We start from the raw sequence: 27,559 nt of genomic DNA, 5'->3' as shown, positions 1-27,559 counted from the left end.
GCCCACTGAAAGCCTGAATAAGTGTCAATGGTGTGATGAACATATTTTAATTTGCCAAATTCTGCAAAGTGGAACACATCCATTTGCCAGATTTCATTCCTTTGGGTGCCCTTTGGATTAGCCCCTGCAGGCAGTGGCGTTTGGTTATAGAAAGAGCAAGTAGGGCATTTCTTTACAATCTCCTTAGCTTGTTGCCATGTAATTGAAAACTCTTTCTTCAAACCTTTGCTATTAACATGATGTTTTTTATGAAATTCAGAGGCTTGTAGCACACTACCAATCAGTAATTGATCAATTTCTGCATTACCTTGTGCTAGAGGACCTGGCAGACCCGTATGGGATCGGATGTGTGTTATGTACATAGGGCAAAGCCTGTTCCTGATCAAATCTTGAACCTGGAGAAACAATGAGGTTAGTTCAGTATCATCAGGTATAAATTCAGCAGTTTCAATATGTAAAATAACTCTTTCTGCGTATTGTGAATCTGTAACTATATTAATAGGTTCTTTAAAATCCCTTAGCACCATAAGAATGGCATATAATTCTGCCTTCTGGACAGAATTATACGGACTTTGTTCCACCTTATCCAAGTCTTCTGATTTGTAACCTGCCTTCCCTGATTTATTGGCATCAGTATAGAATGTACGGGCTCCAGTTATTGGAGCATCACGGACGATTCGAGGAAGAATCCAAGAAGTTCTCTTTATGAAGTTAAGCCGCTTGCTTTTTGGATAGTTGTTATTAATGTCTCCCAAAAAATTAGCACAAGCTCTTTGCCATGGTTCATTATCTTCCCATAATTTCTTTAGTTCATCAGCAGTGAAGGGCACTATAATTTCTGCTGGGTCTATGCCTGCTAGTTGACGAAGTCTCAGCTTGCCTTTTATAATTAACTCAGAGACTTTTTCCACATAAGTTTTCAGTTTCTTACTTGGTTTATGTGGTAAAAAGATCCATTCCAAAATAATATCATCTCTCTGCATTAAAATTCCTGTAGGAGAAATTTTTGATGGTAGTATGACAAGAATACAATCGAGCTCTGGATTCACCCTGTCCACATGTGCCTGTTGTAATTTTTCCTCAATCATTGTCAGTTCCTTTTCTGCTTCAGCTGTTAATTCTCTGGGACTGTTTAAATCTTTATCACCATCCAAGGTTTTGTTCAAATGAATTATAAGATCAGGTGTTATTCCAATAGCTGGTCGTAGACTGGAAATGTCTCCTAACAGTCTTTGAAAGTCATTAAGAGTCCGTAGGCGATCTCTCCTAATTTGTGCTTTTTGTGTCTTAATTTTTTGCAAACCTATTTTATAACCTAAATAATTAACAGAATCTCCCTTCTGAATCTTTTCAGGAGCGATTTGCAATCCCCATTTAGGTAAAAGTATCTTTATTTCTTCAAACAGTCTGTTCAAGGTTTCCATGTTTGAATCAGATAACAAGATGTCGTCCATGTAATGGTATACTATAGATTTGGGAAATTTCTTGCGTATTATTTGCAGTGGTTGGTTTACAAAATATTGGCACAGGGAGGGGCTATTTAACATACCCTGGGGGAGAACGGTCCAGTGGTACCTCCTCGAAGGTTGAGAATTGTTATAAGTAGGCACTGTGAAGGCAAATTTTTCTCTATCTTCTTTTTGCAAAGGTATAGTGAAAAAACAATCCTTTAAATCAATAACTATGAGAGGCCATCCTTTTGGTAATAAAGAGGGCAAAGGAATTCCAGATTGCAGAGGGCCCATAGGTTGAATAACCTTGTTGATGGCCCTGAGATCTGTCACCATTCTCCATTTACCTGATTTTTTCTTAACCACAAATACAGGAGAATTCCAAGGGCTGGTAGATTCTTCTATATGTCCAGCATCTAATTGTTCTTGTACCAGCTGTTCTAAAGCCTGTAACTTTTCCTCAGCTAAAGGCCATTGCTTTGTCCATATTGGTTTCTCAGTCAACCATTTTAGAGGCAAGGCTGTTGGTATCTCTGAAGGGACATCAATTGCTTGTTCTTGTACAGCCCGAATGGCCGGTTTTCTCCATTTGTAATATCTTTTAATATTATTCTCAGAACTATAGGCTCTAGAAGTAGCAGGAATGTTAATTTCGGTATTCCATTGTTGTAATAGGTCACGACCCCATAAATTCATTGCGATATTGGCTACATATGGCTTTAATTTTCCTATTTGTCCCTCTGGCCCTATACATTCAACCCATCTCGTGCTCTGCCTTACTCGAGATAGGGTTCCAATTCCCAGGAGCTGAACATTTACATTCTGAAGAGGCCAATACGGATGCCAAGATTCTGGGGTAATGATACTTACATCAGCACCTGTGTCCAGCAGGCCAGTAATAAAAATGCCATTTACACACACTCTCAGTTTAGGTCTTTGATCATTTATAGAAGTTTGCCAAAACACACGTAACTTATCTTTCTGATCATTATTGCTTGTAACAGTAGGCATGGGGCTTCCTAATTGTCCTGATGAGGCACGTTCTCTGCAGAAACTGGATATGACTGAACCATGTTTGCCATGGGGGCCTGTGAGGCCCCCCCTCTCACGTTTCCCGACTGTATCAGGTTGCCTTGTCTATCTCTTGTAGACCTGCATTCATTTGTCCAATGTCTGCCTTTTCCACATCTTCTACATAAACCTGAAGGCTGAGTCCTCCTATTTCTGTTATTTCTAGAAGATGCATTATTATTATTATTTCTGAAAGATGCATTATTATTATTATTATTTCTGAAAATCCGTTGTCTACAATTCCTTTTCATATGACCCATTTTGCCACAATTAAAACATTTGGTATTCTGGTGTCTCCTTTTACCATTGGAAATTGCTTCTTCTACCCATGCTTCAGTGCCATAATCAAATGTATCAACATTGAGTGTATGCAAGACCCATTCTTCCAAAGGCGCTGATCTGAGCTTTAAAGGCCCCAAAATCCTTTTGCATTCCACATTTGCATTTTCATAAGCCAAAGACTCAATCATTATACGTCTTGCTTCTGGGTCAGATATCCCTATTTGTACAGCCTTAGTTAATCTTTGTAAAAAGTCACTAAAGGGTTCTCTCTGACCCTGTTTAACTCTGACAAATGATTCTATTCTCTGTCCTGGGTCTTGTACCCTGTCCCAAGCCCTTAAGGCTGCTGTAGTACACATGGAGAGTGTGTTTTCATCCAAATTAGCTTGTTCCTGAGGGTCGGAAAAGAGCCCTTCACCTAGAAATTTATCTAGGGAAATGTCAATTCCCTTTGCTTTTTCCTGCTGTTCTAAGAGTCTAGCCTCTTGCCTGAATAAGCATTGCCATTTCAATTGCGGTCCACTCTCAAGTACTGCAGAGCTCAGCTGGAGCCAGTCCAAGGGGGTTGCTCTGTTTGTCGTGGCCCAAGATCTTAGCATCTCTTTAACAAAAGAGGCTTGCATCCCAAAAGTCATGACAGCCTGTTTAATTTCCTTGAGGTCATTCATACGGACAGGCTCCCATGTATCCTCCTTGATGACCCTAGGGTTTCTGGAACCAACCACCTTCTCTGTTGTTATTACTGGAAAGGCAGGTAGAGCTGTCGGTAGAGCTTTGTGGAAATTGTCCCGGAGAGATTTACCCACAGATGTAGTTAAAATTTGCCCTTCTACCCTTTGCTCTTCTTCATCAGAATTCAGAAATTCCTCAATCTTTTCAATTCTATTCACTATTGCCTTCTGCAATGTCTGAATCTCCTGTCCAGAATTATGTTCCAAAGCCTTCATTGAGGATTCTAAAGTATGAAGTTTGTCCGTTAGAGATAACATCTTATCTTTGGACATAATTTTTATGGCATAAACTGTGCCTTCTTGTATTGACACTCTTTCCATCAATTTGTCATAAGCTTTAGACAAAATCCAATTGTCACATTCAGCAGTTTTGATTCTCTCAGTTAATGTTTCATTTCCTACAGAAAGGGACTGAATCTTATTGTCCAAATCAGCTGTTCCCTCTTCCATAGTAATGAATTTCTCCTTAATATCAGCCACTAATGTTTCAGTTCCTACAGAGAGGGACTGAACCTTACGATCCAGATCAGCTGTTCCCTCTTCCATAGTAATGAATTTCTCCTTAACATCAGCCTGGAGAGCCTCAAACTGATTCTTGAGAAGATTGTTATCAGCCTGGAGAACTTCAAACCGATTCTCGAGAAGATTGTTATCAGTCTGGAGAACTCCAAACTGATTCTTGAGAAGATTGTTATCAGTCTGGAGAACTTCAAACTGATTTTTGAGAAGATTGTTATCAGTCTGGAGAACTTCAAACTGATTCTTGAGAAGATTGTTATCAGTCTGGAGAACTTCAAACTGATTCTTGAGAAGATTGTTATCATTCTCAATTGTTTTTAAGCGTTCTATTTCTGCCTTAAGAATCCTGGATTCATCTCGTAAAGACTTTATCATATTTCTATTATCAAACCATTTGGTGCCAATGAAAACTACGAATCCCAGAAGGATCCATAGAGGTGGCGTGATAGACACCTCTTGTAAAATCTCCCACATGGTACAATTAAAAAAACTGTTAAATTCTTGAACAGTAATGTGTTCAGACATTTTATTTATAAAAGAAAAAAAAATTTTTACCTGCAATGATCGGTTCCTGCCAGTTGTTGGTCTCTGTGTTTTTGGAGCCTGTCCTAGAACTAGCTCTTGTAGACCAGGCTGGCCTCGAACTCACAGAGATCCGCCTGTCTCTGCCTCCCAAGTGCTGGGATTAAAGGCGTGTGCTACCACTGCCTGGCAGGCCTCAAACTCACAGAGATCTGTCTGCCTCTGCCTCCCAAGCGCTGGGATCAAAGGCGTGTGCTACCTGCCTGGCCGGCCTCAAACTCACAGAGATCCGCCTGCCCTTGCCTCCCAAGTGCTGGTATCAAAAGCGTGCGCCACCACTACCCTGCCAAGTCACTTTGTGTCAGACCAAATCTGCCGCTGTGGCAGCTTTTGTTGCAAAACCGCAGGTACTTAAGCTTCAGCTAATTCAGGCAGTGGTGTTCCGCTGTAAAACTTAGCCAAGGCAGACAGAATGGGCCTGTGTGGCCGAGTATGTCTCGGACTCGGCACTGGGGCCGGAGTCACGAACTGAAAAACAGCACCCAGGAGGGTGCTGTGTTAGCTAGCGGGCTACCCGCTTGAGTCGAGGGCAAAATAGCCCGACGTTGGACGCCAAAATGTAGCGGCGTAAACGAATGCAGGCAGTTTGTAAAAATATATATAGTTTTAATGTAGAAATAGACTTACAGAACCACCGTTCCCGCGGAGACCAGGAGAGTAGAAGAGACAGCTCGGAGCACGCTCGCCCAATTTATAGGCAGACATTAGCCCGAGGCGAACACGCCCCCTAAGGGGCGGGACTTATCCCTACATAGAGATATTAACTATTGAGTAAAGAATAATCACACTACAATCCACAAACCTAGAGAAGACAAATAAAGAGAAGAGGTTTAGAGGGGCTGAATTCATTCCCCTGGGAAGGCAAAATAGAATAAATTTTGTGAGTGGACATGGTAAGGATCTGTATGGGAACAGAGGGGATCAGTTTGGGAAGGGAGGGAGCAAGGGAGGGAAGGAGGGAGAGAATATGGGGAGACATGACTGGAATAGGTGGGCATTTACAGGCGATGTGTAAAGCTAGTGCAGAGGAAATTTCCTAGAACCTATAAGGGTGACCCTAATGAGGACTTCTAGTAATAGAGGATGTGGAGCCTGAGCTGGTCATCTTCTGTAAATATGATAGGCTCCCAAGTTAAGGCTGGGACACCAACCCAGCTGCAAAACCTTTGACATAAAATCTATTCTGCCTGTAAGATGCTCTGAGGCAGCAAAGATGACTTAGAGCTTGTAGGAGTGGCCATTCAATGAGTGATCTAATGAGGCCATGTCAAAAGAGCGAGTCCATGACCAATACTGCCTGGATGGCTGGGAAGCAGAAGCTGGGTCTCTCAGAGACCTAGGATGGAAGCAAACATGGTTGACAAAAAAGTCAATGAAATTGTTCCTAATGATATTTTGCTACATTCAAAGACCAGTGCCTATCCCAATCATCATGAGAGAAGCTTCTTCCAGCAGTTGTTGGGAGGCCCACAGTCAGACTTGGGCAGAGCTCAGGGAACTGCACAGAAGATGGGAAGGAAGGATTGTATCAGCCAGAGGGGTTGAGGATACTTCAAGAACATAGCCGACAGGATCAACTAAACATATAGGAACTCACAGAGACTCAACGCAGTAACCAGGGAGCCTGCATAGGTCTATGATAGGCCCTTGGCATAATGCTTTGGTAGTTTAACTTGGGACTTTTGTTGAACCCCTAACAATGGGAGTGGAGGAGGAGTGCCCCTGACTCTTTTGCTTACTATTGGGACTATTTTTCTCCTACTGGGATGCCTTTGTCCAGCGTTACTTGTTATGAGGGTTTATGCCTCGTCTTACTTCATCTCCTTATACTGTGTTCAGTTGATGTCACCAGGAGCCATGCTCTTTTCTGATGGGAAACAGAGGAGCAGTCGATCTGGAGAAGAGGGGAGGGGGAAATAGATCTGGTCAGGATGTATTGTATGACAGAAGAATAAATTTAAATAAAAATACATCAGGAAGTCCATAATTGATTCTTCCTACTATCCATGGCCATATTAACAATTGAAATATAAATTGCCTTTTAAACTGATGAAACTCCACATGATAGTCTAGTTATTTATTTCAGTTATACAAAATTTGAAACTCAGTTCCTTGTGCATATAACCATATCTACAATGCTCACCAACAACATGTTACTAACCACGTGTTACCAACCACGAGTTACTAGTGACTAGTTGCTGCCATACTGAAACACACAGAAACACAGCATGATACCTGAAATGCAGGAAGTTCTGCTTAAGAGCACTACTATGGGTACCATTTGCTACAGATGAAAATTATAAAACTGGAAAGAAACTTAAATCTATTTTAACTGAGGGGGGGTCTCTGTGTTGGCCTGCAGTATAACATGTATGTAAAAATGTGACCAGACATGTTCTAAAGCACCATGGTGAAAACACCCTGAATCTGAGGCATATTATAGCTTAGAAGCTGTCGTTAAATCTTTATGGATGTTGGAGCATTTTTCTTTTAAAACACACTTTAGAAGTAGATCATATGAGCTAATTTGTTAGACCAAATTGTCAAGGTTTTTGTGAAGACTGACACATTTTACGTCTTACACACATCTTTTCAAAGAGTTGTTTATTATTTTACAGCTGAAATGACAACTAGTTCCAGGAAAATGATTACAGAAGTTATAAAGAATAGCAAAGAGGAGCTAACAAAGTTGAAATAGAAGTTTAGCTTGGTATCTTCAAATAATGAAAGTGCACATATTGTATGACTCTTGAAGAAAATAGTTTATTTTTCTCCATAAACACTTGACATGCCCTCAGCTTCTTTAGAAAGCACAGACACACAAGAATATAGCATAAAATTTTTAGAATATATGCATTTTATGTGTGTATAATTAGATGTGAGTTAAGCAGCTTGAGTTTTAATGACTTTGGGTCTCAAAGACTATCTAGGTATATCGAGAAGCAAAAATGCTGTCTATATGTGAAAATATCATAAATGCTATACCTTCTTTTATTACTGAAAATTTTGAAATAATTTACTCTTGAAACAAAAATAATATACAGAGCATATACTTTGATGGATATAGATTAAAATTCTAACTGCACTCTTGAATTTTATTCGTGCATGACTGCTCTTTAATATCATCTTTCTTTTGTGTGTGTATGTGTGTATGGACAGATTTGCATGTGGGTGTGCATGCGTGTGTATGCATAGGTTGAGGCCAGAGGTCAATGCTGAGAGTGTTCCTCAATTGCTCTTCATTTCCTTACTGATTTTTATCAAGCTCTACATTTTTTCTCTGTTCCCCTCCCTGCCTCTCTCCTACCCTCCAGCCCTCCCCCATGGTTCCCATGCTCCCAATTTACTCAGGAGATCTTGTCTTTTTCTACTTTCCATGTAAATTAGATCTATGTGTGTCTCTCTTAGTGTCCCCATTGTTGTCTAATGGAATTGTGATTTGTGGAATGGTTTCTTTTCTTTATGTTTAAAAACCTCTTATGAGTGAGTACATGTAATAATTGTCTTTCTATGTCTGGGTTACCTCACTCAAAATTTTCACTGAAACTAAAGTTCACTGAGAGAGTAGGCTGTGTGGACAGAGAATCTCAGTAATCCTTGTGCCTTGCCACACCACCAGTGTTAGATTACAGATAGGTATGTTCCACCATGCTCAGATTATCAAGTAGATGATGAGCATCTGAACTTGGGTCTTAATTCATATTTGGCAAGCATTTTGCACATGGTGTCATCACCCCAATCGATCCACTTTAGTTTATTATTTCTTAATAAACTAAAGGGGGTTGATGGTATAGCAGCGATTGGGAGGACAGGTCAAGAAAGGTGAGATGAAAAGAGGCAGAAAAAGGAGGCCAAACACAAATGGCATTCTTTCCTCGAGACTAGATAAAGCACTGTCTTAGTGAAACTCCACCAGTTCTGATTCTTAACTGCTCATTCTGATACCTATAGAGAAATAGTTAAAAATATGAAATTAGGAAGATGATTGACTGATGACAGACAACTGGTATCTATGTAGATAATTGATATATGGGTGATAGACAATAGATAGGCAGATAATAGATAATGAGGTAGTTAATTTTGGTTGTCAGTTTTACTAGATCCAGAATCTACAAGCCTCAGGGTACAGCTGTGGGGCCTGATGCTCTTGATTATATTAGTTGAAGTGAGAGGGACCAGCTCTAAATGCAAACACCTCCCAGTGGCTGCCTGGATATTATAAGGCCCAAGGGAATGGCTTTTGCTTTTGATTGCTTATCTTCATGTCTGACAAGTTCAACACTACAGCTGCTGCCACAGCCAGTGCTGCTGCCACCACCATTGCTTTCATTCTTTGGTGAAAATTAAACCCAGTTTAAGCCTTCCAGCATAAACCAAAAACGGGTGATGTCTCCTCTAGAATCAGTCAGGCCTTCAGACTTAGGTTGTGACTGCTAGAGCATACACCCTTACAGGCTGAACAGCATCTGTTGGCCTAAACAGACTCTATAACAAGACAATCCAATAAACCACATTCCAATATGTATTCTTTCTATGTGTTCTCTCCAACACATATAAATAAATAAGTGATAGATAATAGATTTATAGGTAGATAATAGGTAGATAGCTGACACACAGATAAGAGGTGATAACAACAGGAAGATGATGCTAGAGTGGAGAAAATTATAATACTTGAAAAATGTGGATTGATAGAGTTGTGACATACAAAAGCATGAACCAATTATCTGGACATCCACATGACATGTTCTGTTTTTTCAATGCAACATTATCCTGAATGATATATATATGAACATATTACAAAGCAAATCTTTGGTAAAATCTGGGAAGAGAAAGAAAAGATGACAGGAAGTATTAAGAGCGAAGAGGTAAGAGTGGTAAGAGAAAAACGAGTCTACCATTAAGTGAGCAAAACATTTACTATGCAGACAATGTGCGAGCTTCAGTGTGTACAGAAAATTGAGACAGCAAGTATAATAAGGCCTGCGTTACTGTGTGCATATTAATTATACGAAAAGTGCAGGAATGGGCATTAGCACATAAAAAGAAAATTCCATCACGGAGATTATCAAGAAGTTCACAGGCATAATTATAGAGGACAGTTCCAGTCTTAACACAATGAAGCTTTCAGCTGAGAAGAACATTAGACCACAGCGTATCATTATCCCCAGATCGCTATATGAACTCGAATTCTGCTAAGTCTCAAGAAGTTCATGGAGGAAGAAATGCAAACTAGATTAGTCCTCAACTGGATATGTGCATTAAGAGAGATTTACATGGTTGGGTTGTTTGTGAACTTGTTTCCTTTTCTGGTCTGTGTGTGTGTGTGTGTGTACACACATTATATTTGGTGGTAGATATTTGTTATTATTAATGTATATACTTATTAGATGTACATGTATACATCCTTAAGGAGGCCAGCAGTGCATGCTGGTGTATTTTCTCAACCACCCTTCCCCTTTATTGTTTGAGACAGGGTATTGCATAGAACCTGAATATCACTGATTGGTCTGACAGGCCACTGAGCTACAGAGGTTCTTTTGTCTCCAACTGTCCTCCTACCCCACCCCACCAGTGTTACCATTACAAGCACATGCCACGATGCCCAGCTTTTTATGTGTATTCTGCAGATCTGAGCTTAGGACCTTATGTTTCCATAGCAAACACTTTACATAATAACCATCTCCTCAGTCCTGTAAATTGGTTTTCTCATAGCTCCTCCCCCCCACAGTACCTTTTAGTCTAATGGAAGCTAACATAGTTTATTTCCCTTATTGTCTAGCCAACATTTTCATATTTTAGAAATTATCATTGAGGTGACTAAAAGGAACTCGAAATATCCATGCCAAAAGGCTGAGAGGAGCTAAAAAGTGGTGATTAAATGCTTGGAAAACAGATGCGTTCACAAGATATCTTATTTAATTTTCCATCACAGCACTATTTCAGTTAGCATATGCTAGCCTGTGCTGATGTAACAAAATCATATTATTCTTGTCAACTTACAAATGGAAAAATATCAGTATCTAAATGGAACTGGCACCTGGATGAAAGAGAGCTGTCTAGCAAATGCCACACCAACCTTGGCAGAAGACATGAGAAGCAAGAGAGAATTCGGAATAGGCATTTTAGTAAGGAATGACAAGAATAGGAGGGTAGCTGTGTGAACCCTAAGTGGGGCTGAATTTACAAGTGGTAAAGGAGACCTTTTAGTTATTGGAATAACCTGATCAAATCAGTCTGGAATTCCAAAGCCTGAAGACCATATGGCCACACAAAGAACCAGTACCAGGAACTTTAACCACAGGGAGCAGAGCACAGAGCCCACTTGTACAAACAAACAAAAAATATAATATATTAAAAACCTCCAAAAATTATTGTTATTTTGACTTAATTGCTGATGACGGCTATATAATGTGCTTTTCTCAATCTCTATATTAAATTTCCTATCATGAGTTAATGCTAGCAGCAGCCTGAATTGATTCAAGTATCTGAAAATATATACAAACATATTATTATGCAGCTTAAAAGAAATTGCTCTTCACATCCTGAAGAGTTCGATACATCCTTTAAAATGTGCTTGCAGGGCTGGCTGGCAGATGTCTTAAGGGTAAAAACACTTGTCCTATGTCCTGTGACCCGAGTTGTTTTACTGCTTCTGACCCTCTTGCCTTGTGACCTGAGGTCTATCCCTGCTCTCCCCTCTGGGAAAGGAAATAAGCAACCCCTGAAAGTTGTCCTCTAACCTCCGCATGTGACTGTGTAACACATGTGTGTGTATTCACACACATACACACTCACACACATACACGCACATACACACACACACATTCACCATGCACATATGTATACATATTATCGATATAAAACTAACAAATAGAAATTTAAGAATAAAATAAAATGATGGTTTTAAAATGATAGGAAAATAAAATCTACTTTTTGTAGTATTTTACAAAAGGGATCTTTTCCTTTCCTTGGATATTTGCTACCTTGGGTTTATATATTGGTCCCAGCACCGGTGAGAACTACAGAAAGAAACACAAATAGAGAAAACAGGACTTTTTAACATCCCCCGTAGAATTAATATGCTATCATTATAAGTCAAAATACTATTCTCAGACACCAACATGGGTATAGACCTGAGGCATTCACATGACCTTCAATGGTACCAGGAGCCTCAGACATTAACACAAATCCCAGCTACAGCTGGGTCACAGACCCACATATGGCCCTAGGCAGTGAATTGGCCCAGCTGATATCCTGGCTTTAGGTGGAAACACTGGTTACTCAGATCAGGAAGGCTAGCAGCAGCATGGGTCCCAGATACCAAAAAGGCCAGATCCCAGGCTTCCAAGTGTCCTTTTGGTAACAACATGGGCCATGAACTTCAACACAGACCCTGGCAGCAGTAGGACCACGGAACCAGACATGGTCCTTAGCAGCAGCTGGGTATAGATGTCACCATGGCCCTAGGCAGTCACCTAGAACACCTAAGCCACCTAGAACAGCATGGCCTCGGTGGCAGCATGGGTAAATAATTTTTTTAAAATGTATTAACTCCATGTATGTGTGTGTGAGTGTGTGTGTGTGTGTGTGTGTGTGTATTTTGTGCATATCAGTGCACTGCTCATGGAGGCCAGAAAAAGGAATCAAATCCTCTGGAGCTGGACTTCCAGGCAGCTGTGAACCATCCTGTGTGGGGGATGAGAACCAAACTGGTCTTCTACAAAACCAGTGCACTGTTCACTGCAGAGCTACCTCTCCTGCACATAGATATTTTTTTAATGAGTGCTCACAGTTGTTTATGCTGGCCCTGGTTTCTTTTTAAAAACACATTGCATCTATGTGTGGACCTGTTTGTTTCACTCCTTTTCTCTCAGCTATGTCATGTACTCTGTGCGTCTTCATACCCTTGCAAACCCTCTTTAGTTCCTTCCGCTTTCCCAGCCCCCTACAGATCTCTGCCATCTCCTCATTGTCTCTTCTGTTTGCATATCGTACACATGAATAAATATGTGCATTGAGCATCTGCGAAAACCTTGGGGCACACAAGTGAAAGAAGAGACATTGGTATCCGTCTTTCTGCATCTGACTCGCAAATATAAGAATCACTCCAATTGCATCTACTTTTCAGTGACTAACATAAATTCATTATGGCCACACAAATTTCCTTTGTTTGCAAACCATGGTTGGGAAAATCTTTACAAGACGTCTCCTAGATGAAGAGCTACACGTACTCAGAGCTGCTTTGTGAAGAGGAATCCATTTTGTCTGGGAAGAGCCTCCTGATAGGCTAACCACCCTCAAGAGGTCAGCCCTAAACACAAGTACATGGGTATAAAACACCACTAAAACTAACTCAGTGGGAAATTGTATATGAACATTAAAAAGAGGTCATAAATGTCAGAGTGAGTGGGGGGGGGGCACTGGAAGAGTTAGAGGGAGAAAGGGGAAAGAGTGGACAGAAATGATGCGTAGTATTCATCTGAGACTCTCAAAATTGCATACAATCAAAAAACAGTATTAGAAAAAAAGTCTTTATCCATCCGTCTTTTGATGGACACTAGAATCACTGCACAGCATAGATGCCTGGCTAGTAATGTATTAAACACCAATGTGCAAGTGTCCTTGTGGCATGTCCATGTGGACCCTTCATTTATAGATCCAAAGTAGGATAAGTGGGTCATATGATATATTGATTTATCTATTTCTAGCTTTTCGATGATTGACCACACTGATTCCCATAGTGGTTGCGTTAATTTACATCCCTACCAGCAGTGTGTACACTCTCTTCCCCGCATCCCCCACCAGAAACTGCTGCCGCTTGTTTTCTTGTTAAATGTTAAAAGCACTTGGTAAATGTGGATGAAAAGTGAAAGAAAAACTGTAAGCTACATAAAAGAGTTACTGTGGGATTCCTGTTTTTTTTTTAACTTTATTTTAAATTTTACGCATTGATGTTTGGCCTGCATATATGTGTAGGGGCAAATCCACTGGAACAGGAGCAACAGACAGTTGTGAGCTGCCATGTAGGTGCTGGGAATTGAACCCAGGTCTTCTGGAAGAGGAGTCAGTGCTCTTAACCCCTGAACCATGTCTCCAGGCCCCCGGATTCCTGTTCTTAAAGTCAAGCTAGCTGAGGCAGCTTAACCAGATCCTCCCTGAGATGGATAATTCATACTGGAATGTATAAGTTATTTAATTTTCTGAAAAATTCTAGAAAATAGTAAACATTGCTTGGTGACTTTAAGAGGGCGATTTTTTTGCATTAAAAGGTTTGCCTTTCTTTCTCATTCTTTCCAATAAAACTACTTTCATTATTTAAAAAAAACAAAGTAGTAAGACAAGCCACTCTCAAGTTCACGTATGGGTGACTTCCAAACGATTTTAATGGCAACAACCTTGTATGTAGCCAGATGTGTTCACAGAAGCCCTTCCAGAATTCCAGCTTAAAACACAGTAAGCACCGTGCAATGCTTGGCAGTATCTGAAAGGAAATATTTCTCTGTCTTCTCTACATACATAATGACAATCAACCAAATCTCTGTCATTTATTGGAATCACCATTTATTAGAATCCATTGACTGACACCTCAGTAAATCCAGCTTCCAAAACTCACTTCTGTTTATTTTAGTGATAAAGCAATAACCTAAAGCCTTGAAAATTATTTCAAAATGAAACAGATTCAGATGCCTGTGTTTGCTCTGTTCCCCACAGGGAGTACAAGAATCCACGGTGTTGGCTCACATTATCTTTCTATGTCTCCCTGTTTACCCCATGTTTTAATAGTTAGAGGAATAAAAAAGAATGCTTCCTTATCAGCGATCCGACTCTTCTTCAGTGGAATTTATGAAATAGACATGAATACCTGCCATCCTCAGAGACACCGCTTATCAGGGTGATCAGTCAGTTGGCACGGGTCTGCTCCTTCCAGTTATAGAAGTTGAGAGGTTTCTAATATGATTTGATTATGCTGTCCCTCTAGAGGTGGCTCACTATTGCTACCTTAAAACTTTTATTACTCCCAAACACACAGTATTGGTTAGAAAATACTGCATTTAAATTTAAAGGATGTAAACGCCCCAGCAATTTGCTGCTCAATGCAGAAACCAATTGACACTGCATCCCCAAATCATCCGAGAGAGTAGTTGAGTTTCTGGGTTTCAAAACCAAACATGGAAATAGCACAGCTTTCTGGAGACAGATGCTGGACAAGATAACTGTCCGCACACAGGATGCCAGATGGAAGGCAGCAACCAGAAAGGAGCCTTGGAACTGAAGAACCTTTGCAAACTCAAGCAAGAAAGTCGCTGTAATCAGAGTATAACAGGCAGCATTAATTTATACAAAGTTGTCTTCTGGAGTACCTAATTAGTCGTCTAATCAATTTAGAAACTTATTAATAGGCCTGACGACTTTCCTTAAGGATCACATCAAGGTATTTAAAGGAACTATTACAGTCACTTCAGCATTTGCATGAAATTCATTTATCTGCACCTCGGATCTGAGTGTGGTTATAAAGCCCATCTCGGAAAACATTTTTTTAGGGTTGCTTTGATGCCCTTAGCTCCCAGTTGCTCTCCATCAGCTCCACGCCTGCAGAGCCACTTATGTGAAAATTCCCAAAAAAGCAGCTGGCTCCCTAGCATTCCGAAGGGAAGATGGCAAGAGGGCCAGCAGAGAGAGCCCTGGGCTGGTACTGGAGGTGGGAAGCTCAAATTCAACTCCACCCCAAAGTTTTTAAAATATAAAGAGAAGGTGCTGGGGTGAAGCTCACTTTTGCAACTCTAGTCTTGCCTGAGGTCACGGGTTTAAGCCTCTGAACCAACAACAAGGCTATTAAGAACACATAACGCCTACCGATCTAATCTATGAAAAGTAGCAAGCAAATCTTATAGCCATAATTTTCAACTTCTATGAAATGTTATTTCAATGTAAGCTTCTAATATAGACTTACAGCAGAAATAAAGTTTTCTAAAAATGAACATGGAAATGTATATCCCATCTTTCCTAAATGCTGACTTTATTATTACAAAAAAATCCATTTTATTAGTGACAAATTAATAATGTTCTTAAATGGTCTTGTATGAGCAGGAAACTCTTAATTGTAGTTTTGAATTGCAGTAATGACACTTTACTTTCATTAAGAGCAATTTCCTAGAAATATTCTTTGGAATCCTGAAAGATTCTTCAATGCTTAAAAATCTTAAAACATGAGGAGATGTCCTAACTCATGTTCTAAAGAGAACACTCTTGCACTTTTTGAGAATTTTCTTGGCAGGTCAAACTGCATCAATGTTTCATATATAAAGAGTCAAAGAGTGAGACTTTGAAATCAGGAACAATTTATACATAAAATAATTAAGAAATTATATACACCTCCTATTAATAAGAAATATCAAATTCAAAGTCTCTCCCAAATTTGGTAAAAATTGGAAATTTTTACATGGAATATTGAAAACAATTGCTAAGGTAGAAATATAATTCATAAAGTCCTAAGATATTTTTTTAAATTTATTGATTTTTTGAGTGATGCATTTTTTCTGTTCTCCTCCCTTCCTCTTCCTTCTCCTTTTACCCTTTCCCATGGTCTCCATGGTCCCAATTTTACTCAGGAGACTTTGTCTTTTTCTACTTCCCATGTAGATTAGATCCATGTATGTCTCTCTTAGGGTCCTCTTTGTCGTCTAGGTTTTCTGTGGTTGTGAACTCTAGTCTGGTTTTCTTTGCTTTATGCCTAAAAGCCACTTATGAGTGAGTGCATATGATATTTGTCTTTCTAGGTCTGGGTTACCTCACTCAGTATGATGTTTTCTAGACCCATACATTTTATTAAACCTACTCAAAACCATCAGTTACCAGCAATCCAGCTGTACTCATTTTCATTCCAGAGAAAACAGGCTTGAAAATCCAACTGATTTTTCGGCTGCTTTTAAGACAAAATTCAGAGTATCTTTAGATTTTTGAGGGGTGCACCCACCCACTGTGACAGTGGAACTGATCTATTGGGAGCTCACCAAGGCCAGGACTGAGACTGAATAAGCATGAAATGAAACCGAACTTTCTGAACATGGCGGACAATGAAGGCTGATGAGAAGCCAAGGACAATGGCACTAGGTTTCGATCCTAATACATGAACTGGCTTTGTGGGAGCCTAGCCTGTTTGGATGCTCACCCTCCTGGACCTGGAGAGAAGTGGGAGGACCTTGGACTTCCTGCAGGGCAGGGAATCTGGACTGCTCTTCATTCTCGAGAGGGAGGGGGAATGGATGGGGGGAGGGGGAGGGGGATAGGAGTGGGGGGAGGGGGCAATGTATGGGAGGAGGGGGAGGGAAATGGGAAATGGGGAGGAGGCTGAAATTTTTTTCAACAACTAAAAAAAAAATGAAAGAAAAGTGACTCAATTTTTATGTGTGCCACAAGTGGAATTGCATGATTTACTTAGTTATGAATGCTTTGTGTGGCATACTTTATTCAAAAACATTGCAGGGAGTAGAAAGACTACCACATCCCCGAATCCTAATGACACTTGCCATTAGATTGCTGATATTCAAGAGGTGTGTGGAAAACTATATTGTCAGGGAAAACTCGGGTGCATTCACGGTGGCCCTACTTGAAACCTCACAAAGTGAGGTTATAGCCAGTTTCACATAGAGGTCTCAAGAGTCCCCAACCATTCTCCTATTTCCTTGGGTTCCCAACGGAAAGAGGAACACTACTTCCAATTTCAAAAACAAAACAGTTCAAACCCACTGCCCCCCACCCCGCAAATTATTATCAAAAGCGTTATTAAGAGCCTAAGCAATAGAGGAGAGGGTGTGTGAACTGACCTTACCCTGCAGTCAGACTGATGATTATCTTAGATATCACCATAGAACCTTCGTCCAACAACAGATGGGAACAGAGGCAATGACCCACATTGGAGCACTGGACTGAGCTCCCAAGATCCATTTGAAGAGTGAAGGAGTGAAAGTATGAGCAAGGAACTCAAGATCATGAGGGGGTCATCCACTGAGACAGTTTGCTTGAGCTAATGGGAGCTCACAAACTCCAACTGGACTGGGAGTGAACGAGCATGGGGACAATCAAACCCCTCTGAAGGGGGTTGACAGCTGGGGCAGACTGAGGGGCCACTGATAGTGACACTGGGATGTGTCTCTACTGCATATACTGGCTTCATGGGATCCTATTCTCTTTGGATGTAAACCTTGCTCAACCTAGATGCAGTAGGGAGGACCTTGGACTTTTCACAGGGCAGGGTGCATGGCACTCCCTTAGGATTGGAGGGGTAGGGGAAGGGTCTGTGGAGAGAGAGGGAGGGGACTGGGAGGGGGGGAGGGAGTAGGAATTTGGATTGGTATTTTTTAAGTAATAATAAGAAAAAAAGATTACTAAACATGACATGGTATTGTTTAAGAGGTCCATTCCCCTCATCCTTTTGAAATCTGTGTGTTAAGCCTAACAAAAAAGGGTCCTAGGATCTAAGTTACATTATACACTGTAGAGATTATTCTTATGGAAGGTCTTCTATATTAATAAGGATATCATTTGATGGACAATTCTAGTCCTTTTTTAAAAAATACATAGGAAAATTTCTCTCTATTCACATCATCAAGAATTGCCTTTTGTTTTTCTATAGAAAACTAGGATTCCAATTACATGTGCTTCTAAAAACCCACAGCCAAATTAATGGCCAAATGCAGTGTGTGCGCACTCCCCAGACACAGGCTCAAGTTCTTTCCTCTCTCATATTTCACAAAAATTTTCCTCTGTGAGTTTTTCCAGGGATTTTTATCTTAACTATTGTGATGTTTATCTTAACTATGTGATGTAGTGCAAACAGCACATGTGCACAGCTGGATGGGTTTTCACAGGTGAACAGGTCCATTCAGACAACACCAAGGCTGGGCAGAAGGGGTCACTTCAGCCCCCTACCCCTCTCAAGAGAAATCTGGAGTAGATCTCAGATGTCAGCTTTGCTTGAGAACTGAAAGCCATGCAAACACAACTGTGCCATAGCTCATGTGCCTCAGTATTATGCTTGTAACACATATTTGAATCTATTCTTGGAGCTTGCGTATTCATTCCCTAGTCATTTAGTGCCTTTGTTATTGCTCTTTACATGGTTTCTAAAAATTCTGAAGAAATGTGTTGCCAAAAAATAGTTAAGAATAGGCAGAATTTTTGGCTATGTCACTGAAAGCAACAAGATAAATCGTACTTCACGAAAAGCTCTTATACATTTTGTGTGGCCAATTCACTCTCCTACAACTCAAAAGTCAACAGAATTAGAGGAGATTATTTGCAAAATCACCTATTTTATAGATAATCTGTATATAGAATCAGATAAACTTTTAGTATTCAGCAATAACGCCAAACAAATCTCTGGCTCAAAAATGTTTAAAGGTCAGAAGCAGAACTTTCTGTTTGGCAAAACATATGCAAAGCACTGAACATCACCAGTGCATCCAGGGAATGCAAGTCCAGTGAGATGCTGTCTCACATGAATCTGGAGCGCTCTCATGAAACCATGAAACCATGCCCAGGGAGAGATGTGGGGATATACTCCAGGGTTCTGTGTGTGGAGCTGGACAGTGGTAAATGAATGGCCTCAAAGGATGGCAAAGGGACCGAATCCAACCCCACCATTCTCTCCACTTGTTATATACGAAGCAGATTGAAACTTGAGTCCTGAAGAGATCTTTGTTCACTAATTTTCAGAGCAAAATTAATCGTAATAGCTAAAATGTTTAAAAAGCCCTTAGCCCACAGTAAAATGAACAGATTATAAATACAAAGGAAGACGTTCTTGAATATGTTCCGAAAGGATGAAATTTGTGAACATTATAGAAAAAGAAATAAGCTAATGCATGCACACACACACACACACACATGCATATGCACACCTGTACAAGGCCACTAATATAATATGAGTCATTTAGAATAACCACAGTCATCAAAGCAGAGAATATAATGATCATTACCAAGAGCTAGAGGACGGTTTATTGGATAGTGAGTCTCAGTTTAAAAGATAAATAGTTGTGGAGCTTGACTGATGGAGATGTCACGTGACAGTGTAAGGGTTCTTCAGACCACTGCACTGTGGAATTTCAATGACAAGAATAGCACTTTACTGTTTTGTGCATTTTACCACTTTATAAAAATTCAAAAATGTGAGCCACCAATAACTGAATTAATGTATCTATGCAGTAACACTAAGAGTTGTTTTTAATGTATAAATTAAATTAAAAATCCAATAAGTGGTTAAATGTGCAGTTACATCAGAGCCCAAATATCCATAAGTTCTCATTAGTTGATGTTTATAGTCAACAGCATTATATAGCTGATGAATTCTGCTTATCTTTTTTAGATATTTACTTTTATTTATTTCATTAAGCTTACAGCTGATCTGTTTTATCCCAAGATTGTATCTACAATCAGCAGAGGTTAGAGAGCTCAGGTGTTGGCCCTTCTGAGTGCTGAATATAGTCTTTGGCACAGTTCCTCATCTTTCAAGTGAGCTTAATGATTTTTTAGCTTTTGAGGTTAAAGCTAAAGGGCCACCTATACTCTGTAATGAAATGTAAAGTGATCACGTGTCTATAGCAATGATGCTATTCACGCATTGAACACTGCAGTCCCTGAAGTTGGGGTCTCAGTTCTCTGGTCAGCTCTGATCTCCCAGATACAGTCTCTGCAGGAGCATGGGAGTCAGTCACTTTCATGGCTGGGCACATTATGCTATGCTGAAGAGAACACAAAGGAGTGGTTGGCTATGCATGTGTGATAAAAAACTTGATCAAAATTTAAGTATGTTAAAATAATGGAGTTTAAAACACATTAAATTCCACATCTTTTCTGATATCTTTACCTTCCTTACAGATAGTTTCATACACATGGCACAAGATACAGGTGATAATCTGCCACATTCCCATTTCATACTGACAAAATGTCAGTTCCTAATCCTTGGAATCTACAATTGTTACCTTAGTCAGTTCATATAGGATTAAACAAAGGTATGAAATAGAGAGAGTGTTCTCAATTGTCAACACTGATCTTAGATACACTTAGTGCATCATAGCAGAGAAGAAGAGAGGACTTGACACAGAAAGAAAGGGCAACAGGAAGTCATAATCACAGTTGATAAGGCCACAAGCTGAGGAAAGTCAAGAAATTGTTGGGTAAAGCAAGGGACAGTTTCTCTCCTAAACCCTCCTAAATAAACATAGCCTTACTTATACCTTCATTTATACCTATTACACAAGTAATAGACCTCTGGCCTTTTAAGAAGCTGCTTGAAAAAAAATTTCTTGTGTCAGGTTACAGGATATAAATATACAATATTCAGTACCAATGAGTAATGGATGTATAGCAATTATCTTTAAAAAAAATAAAGCAATCAAGAAAAACTTAACACCTGGGCTAGAGCCTGACATACCAATAAAATACCTATGCAGCATGTTCTAGGCTCTAGTTTCAACCCCATACACATCTTAAATACTTTACATAGATGTCTCGCTAAGTCTTCAATTGAGAGCTTTTTTAGCCCTCAATCATAGACAAAATCACTTGAGTAGATGCATGCAGAAGTGTGCAGTTAGTTGACTCAAATTCTCAAGTTCCTGAGAAATAAGGTAAAGATTCAAACAGAGGCATTTGAGTTCTCAAGCTCAGCCCCAGCCACAGCATGTTCATAGTGATTCTTGCCAGTTCCTTTTGATAGCAAATTCTCCTGTGCATGGGAAACGTAGACACCAGAGAACTCGGCACAGGACACGGAACACTGTTCTTTCCATCCCAGGGTACTAGGATGGCTTTGGGAAACTGAGTCTGTTAATTCCTAAAAGTTGAACATAGCAGATTTTTAAAAATCTTGATTTCTCAATGTGTTTTCTACATACCTGTGCCATGTTAAGGAGTACATGCCTGAAAGGAATGACACTTGGCAAATATTTCTTTCTCTTTTCAGATGAAGGCAGAGGGAGATAAGGGAGACAGGTCCAATAAATTCTAAAGAATGCTACAAAATTTACAGCGAATAACATTTTGTAGGTAAACCAAGCCACAAAAAGCACACTTTCTCTTTTTTTTCTTAGACACACACACACACACACACTGAACAAATACCTGACCTCACATCCTGAAAAGTCCCCACAAATGAAAACAGAGCACCCTACAGTGCATTATGATGACATCTCTCCTGGGCGCAGATAAGTCCATTGGTGTCAGACACGTGAGAATCGGTACTTTCCCTGGATTGGACATGTAACTACATGAACAAGGCTTCATTGCAAAGCTCCCCTTTAAAAGACATACTAAGAAATACCAAACACTTTTTGGACTTGCTGTTTTCAGGGTAGAATGGGCAGAACTTGCTGGCTCTTTGCTTGCCAGATGCAGTAAAACATTAGATGGATGGTTGGAGAACAATATATGTAAAGTGGTGAAGACTTTGAATATCCGTCCTCCTCTCTAGATCTATGTTCGATATCCTCACATTCATAAGAGAGGAATATAATACTATTCATAATATATTACCAATCTGGGCAAATACTAGAAGTGGTACCAAATGACCTGACTATGATAAAAATTACATTCACAATTGGAAAAGGACTTTGCAAAGGAATTTGATCCATGCATGTCTCTCATTAGTTTTCTTTCACATTAAGGATAGAATGAGCCAGCAATGACAGATTCACCAGACTGGACGAAATGTGATGATCAGTCGTGACTAAATTAGCTAACACTCATTTCTGATAATTCTAAGGTTGAAAGTTTAAGATCAAGGAGCTAGAAAGTCAATGACAACCTCAGGCCCTCGATAAGTATAGCCACCCTTTTGCCATGACCTCTTAGAGCAGAGGGGGATAGGTCTCTGGTCTCTTCTGTTTCTTATGGTCACTAATGTCGTGATAGGGACTCCATCCTCACATTCCAACTAACTCTTCTTTTCAGACTGTACCTCTAAGTTCCATCATCTTAGAGGTTAATCATGACTTTCAGGAGAACTCAATGTTCAATCTACCACAAGGAGCTATCACTAATTTCATCTGGCTCTAAAAGATATGAATAAATACATTTTTTAATGTACTAAAAATTTTTAAAGGCTCTCCAGTGTGTTATCTACTTGCTTAAAATATAAATTAGACTCGTAAATTTTGGACATGCACTCTCCATAATCTTTTTAAGTGCTATTTAAGTGTTCACTTGAGTTTCATTCAACCTGAACCCTTTATTTTATTCAAACTTTCACTTTAGGATGCTTGTCAGAACACCAAGTGCAATCTACCTATAATTCTAAGGACTTTAAACACTCAGACTTGTACACATCTTTTCAATAGTGGTGTCTTTAACCTGTGATGTCAAGGTGTCTCACCTTTCACGACATTTAAGTCACCTCTCAGAGACCTGCTTCTTAGAATTACACACACACACACACACACACACACACACACACACACATATATATATACACCTTGGTCCTGTATTTGTGATGTGGAGTTGAAACGTGTGTAAAGTGCAATAAAGAAGGCATCTGCTCAGCACTGGGGAGCAGCTCAGTGTACAACAGCACCCCTTGGGCAATCACAGGGACCAGAGTTGGAATCCCCAGAAACCAGCTTTAAAAGCTGAGTACAGTCAACCTCAGTGACATGGTGAGAAGCACACACAGGCAGGGACCTGGGGCTTCCAAGCCCCAGCCTAACACTAAGTTCAGTGAAAACCCTATCTTAAGGGAATAAGGCAGAGAGTAATAGAGCAGAACCCCTTAGGTTCTTCCACATTGCACAAACACAGGCAAGCATGCACCACTCATGCACACACACACACACACAGAGAGAGAGAGAGAGAGAGAGAGAGAGAGAGAGAGAGAGAGAGAGAGGGAGGGAGGGAGGGAGGGAGGGAGGGAGAGGGAGAGGGAGAGAGGAAGAGGGAGAGAGAGCATCTTTGGGGAAAAGTTAACTATTTACAAGACTCACATCACCATAAAATGCTTTGCACTTTAAGAATTAAGATTTCACCACTGGCATAAGTGCAAATACATTTCCATACTTAGCATGATGGCATCAGTGCCAAAAAACATCTGTATGCCCATTATCACTACTCTTTCCTTTTGCTATTTCTCTGCTAAAGCTATGCATACTGAGAAATAAATTGTTTACAATGGACAAAATATATGCTTTAGGACTCTAAGTGTAAAGATGAAAGAAGGACCTAAAGTCTATTTCACATGTGGCTCTTACTAGAATCCAAACTGACCCCTCCCCCGAACAAAAGAGAGACCACAACAATAAAATGAGGAAGAGAAATTTTAGTTTTACTTAACAACCTTGGAAGCATAACAACACACAGCATATCTTTAATTTCTCAGGATTTCCAAATTCTGGGCAGGGAAGTTGGTTCAGGGGGCATTTGCTGCTAAGCCTGATTATCTGAATTCAGCCCCTGGGACCCACAAGGCATAAAGAGAGAACTGACTTTTGCAAGTTATCCTCTAGCCGCTAAATGTATGCCTTGTATACATATTCCTCCACAAACATAAGAATATATGCAATAAGTATATATTGTAATATACAAAAAGATAGACTGTTTTCCAAAGCTGTTCCCACATTTGAATTTAAAAATTTTAAAGGAGAGCCTTTAAAAATTTTTAGTACATTAAAAATGTATTTATTCATATCTTTTAGAGCCAGATGAAAATAGTGATAGCTCCTTGTGGTAGATTGAACATTGAGTTCTCCTGAAAGTCATGATAATAATAATGACAATGATGGGTTTATCAAATTTTTATTTTGTAATTCCATTCATTTCTTTTTATTTTGTGATTACATAAAAACTCACCTACAATGAGTTGATACAGCCGGAGTCTCCAAGAAAATAAAGAAGGACATGTACTTGGGCAGGTGCATACATTTTACAATGAGGGGCAAGCTTTTAATTAAATTTCAAATAAAACAAATTCTTAGCAGAAGTGTCTGTTATTGCTATAAATAGAAACTGTCTTGTTGGGTGGCAGTCATTTTTCATTATTGAACATTTGAGGCACCTGCTAAATAGGAAATCACAGCAGGGGAGTAATTGTTTTGAAAATACTATTGAAAATTAAAAGGAAAATTTGAAACAAGTGGCTCATACCTTTTAATAGAAATCTAACATCCTACTGGACCTGAGCTTTGATTACAAGTGGGTGAAAATACCAGTGTCTGTAAAGACCCGAGGAAAAGTCTACAAGCACAGAAATGTGGTGTTATCAATCACAGTGGTAAGGGCTAGAGTACAGCACTATTGATTTGCAATAAGGGAACTCAAGAAGTGCCATCAAGGTGAACGCCAGCACTCAGCAGTCAGTCTTCGCTGGCGCGGATAGGCTGAGTTATGTAAGTGTTACACACAATTTTCAGCCAACACATACCTTAGTCCCACCTAGGTTACATTAAATAGCTTTACTGACTGTATATGAATCAGTTGGTGATATCATATCAGGATCTCATGTGATTTAGACAGCCAAACAACTTATTCTTTCAAATAATCCTCAAGGAGATATTACTGTGCTTGGTGGGACTATCTTTGGAATCTAGCAGCCTCAGGTTCCAAAGCACTTATTGTTCCTGTTTTGACATCTTTAAAATTCCTTATCCTCAGCTTGGAACAGGGATGGTAAACCCAAAACTGCTATCCTGGGGACCTCAACAATCTAACTGGCCATGAAACAAGATGTACAGTGGATAAGACAAAAATTCCAGGGGTATCACTACTGAATACTTTGAAGGCCCCATCAATGATCCTAGTTTCTGGCTTGGGTGTCTTTCTTCTGAAACACAACTTCCAAGGCTTCATTTGCTTCCATCTGAAGAGGTTTGTCCATTTTGAGGTCTACTTTTTAAGCTTCACAAATTCCATGTTTAAATTAATTTCTGTGGAACATCTGGGAATATTTATAAAGAAATTACAGCAACCCCCAGATATGCTGTACTGTCCGCCTCTATTGGACTGAAGTGATCAACATTGACATATTTGGGGATGGGGTAGTAGGACTTGAATTATGCAGGGCAGGTCGAAGGGAGCTGCAAAATACCAAGGGGCATGCACCTCTCACGTGATGAACCAAAACTGAGTAAATAGATCAAAGGAGGCTTCATAGACAAAATAGCAAACCACCCTGGCTTGCCAAAAAGAGACCATTCCTCACTCAGATCTCCAGAGCGCAAGGTGAGAATGTTAAGAACCATGATAGCTCCATGTGGAAATTTCAATATCCCACGTCTTTCCACTGGGTTCCATGCCCCATGATTTGGAGACTCTCAAATGTTCAACAATCTTGCCTTCCTCACGTGAAATATCACATGCACATACACATACACAGTCAAAAAAAGACACATGCACAGCTTCTAAACCACGAGATGAAAACAATTCTGAATCATGTATGTGTTGGGGAGGGTAAAAAAAAGCATTTCATATATTGTAGAGACTGCAGGTATTCTACTTCAATTCACACACACAAGAAAACTTCCAACAAGCAAGAAGCTAAGGCATGCCAAGGAATCTGCATCCTTTTAACTAGGTCACCTGGGTATAAGACACCCGATGTCCAATAAAACTAGAAATCTGGAGGGCTCCGGCTCGCCTGTGGGTTTCCAATGACACCCTACATGCCAATGTGAACCTCCTGGATGGATGCTTCTAGAACTCTGTATCTTCTCACTATGCCCTCAAAGTCCATTTAAAACAATCATCACTCATCATCATCATCATCATCATCATATCTATAAGAAAAGCAGTCGGGAGGCCAAGTGCCTCCGTATCCCACCAACTTCTCCAGGATTCGAGGACTGACGGCACACCCTGCACACACCCAACAGGCTATAGCCAGCCGGGCATGCTTAGAGGCAGCTCCACTTCTCTTAACGCCAAGGTAGCGCTTTGAGGACCCTCTTGACTGAGTTTTTTGGGACTCAGTGAGAGTCTCAGCATGGGGCGACCCAGACTGCAGGGAGGTGGCTAAGGCAGGGGTGGCGGGGATTTGATTGTGCCCACTGCCAACCTGAGCCCTGCTGCCCCTTAGCGCGCTCAACTCACCAGCTCTGGGCAGCTTCCTCAGAGTCCCCAGGAGCTTCTCCTGCTTTCCTCCCGCTGCGTTCTTCATCCTCCTGCAGCTCAAGGCGCGGCGCCCCGGGCCCGGCATCCGGGAGCAGAGGCGGCCACCGGGGCACTAGGGTGCCCCAGAAGGCGCACAGCTGCACCACCAAGTCACGCCGAGGTCAGGGCGGGCAGGGAACAGAGGCTGTGGAGCGAGGGGTGCGCGGCGCGGCAGAGGGAAGCAGCCTCTGCCCCCGCCCGGCCGCTGAGCTGTTAGCTCTGCAAGTCCAGAGTCCGAGCCGCCCCAGGTGCAGCCCCAATCGGAGGTGCGAACCCGCTGAGCTCCAGGAGCACTGTGCAGAGCGACCAGATGCCCAGACTGAAACCAAGCTGGGACTAGCGCACGCCCAGGCAACGGATATTAAGCCTGACCCGCAAGCACCAGGCAGAGAAATCCATCAGGCATTAGAGAAGACACTCCAGGGAACAGCTTCTAAGGACTCTCCTGTGCCCAGATCCTTCGCGCCCCTGCTTTAGGTGCAGCATCTTAACACCCCACCCTGCTCAGCTTCAATACCACTCCCAGCAGCCTTGTACAGCACAGAGGGAGACACTGAGTGAAGCCACTACCAGGACATACAAGCTTCACAGCTACAGGACCTCCTGTTTCGCCTGGCTTTCCTGATCTCCCCTGCACTCTCTAGTCATACTGTTCTAGGGCTTACAAGTGTGCTCTTCCACACTAACTGTTCTCAGGACTCATTCTGGGATCTTATTTAAGTTCAGGTGGGATAGCACAGCTCAGGAGGGGAGGGGCCTTCTGAGCTTCTGCTGCTTTAAAGGCTTGGCAGA

At 40.7% G+C, this 27,559-nt stretch overlaps 1 protein-coding gene across 1 annotated transcript in view; it reads right to left on the bottom strand.

The window, feature by feature from the left end:
- Window positions 1-26,976, bottom strand: part of Znf385d (zinc finger protein 385D) — an 899,443-nt gene extending 872,467 nt beyond the window's left edge. The window contains exon 1 of the mRNA XM_075988657.1: window positions 26,708-26,976. Coding sequence (XP_075844772.1) covers window positions 26,708-26,813 — 106 coding nt within the window. The 5' untranslated portion in view covers window positions 26,814-26,976. The remainder of the gene's footprint in view (window positions 1-26,707) is intronic.
- Window positions 26,977-27,559: the final 583 nt, after the last annotated feature.

Source organism: Microtus pennsylvanicus, chromosome 10 (assembly GCF_037038515.1).
Source record: "Microtus pennsylvanicus isolate mMicPen1 chromosome 10, mMicPen1.hap1, whole genome shotgun sequence".
In the NCBI taxonomy this organism is placed as follows: domain Eukaryota; kingdom Metazoa; phylum Chordata; class Mammalia; order Rodentia; family Cricetidae; genus Microtus; species Microtus pennsylvanicus.
This window is presented reverse-complemented; position numbering and strand designations above follow the sequence as displayed.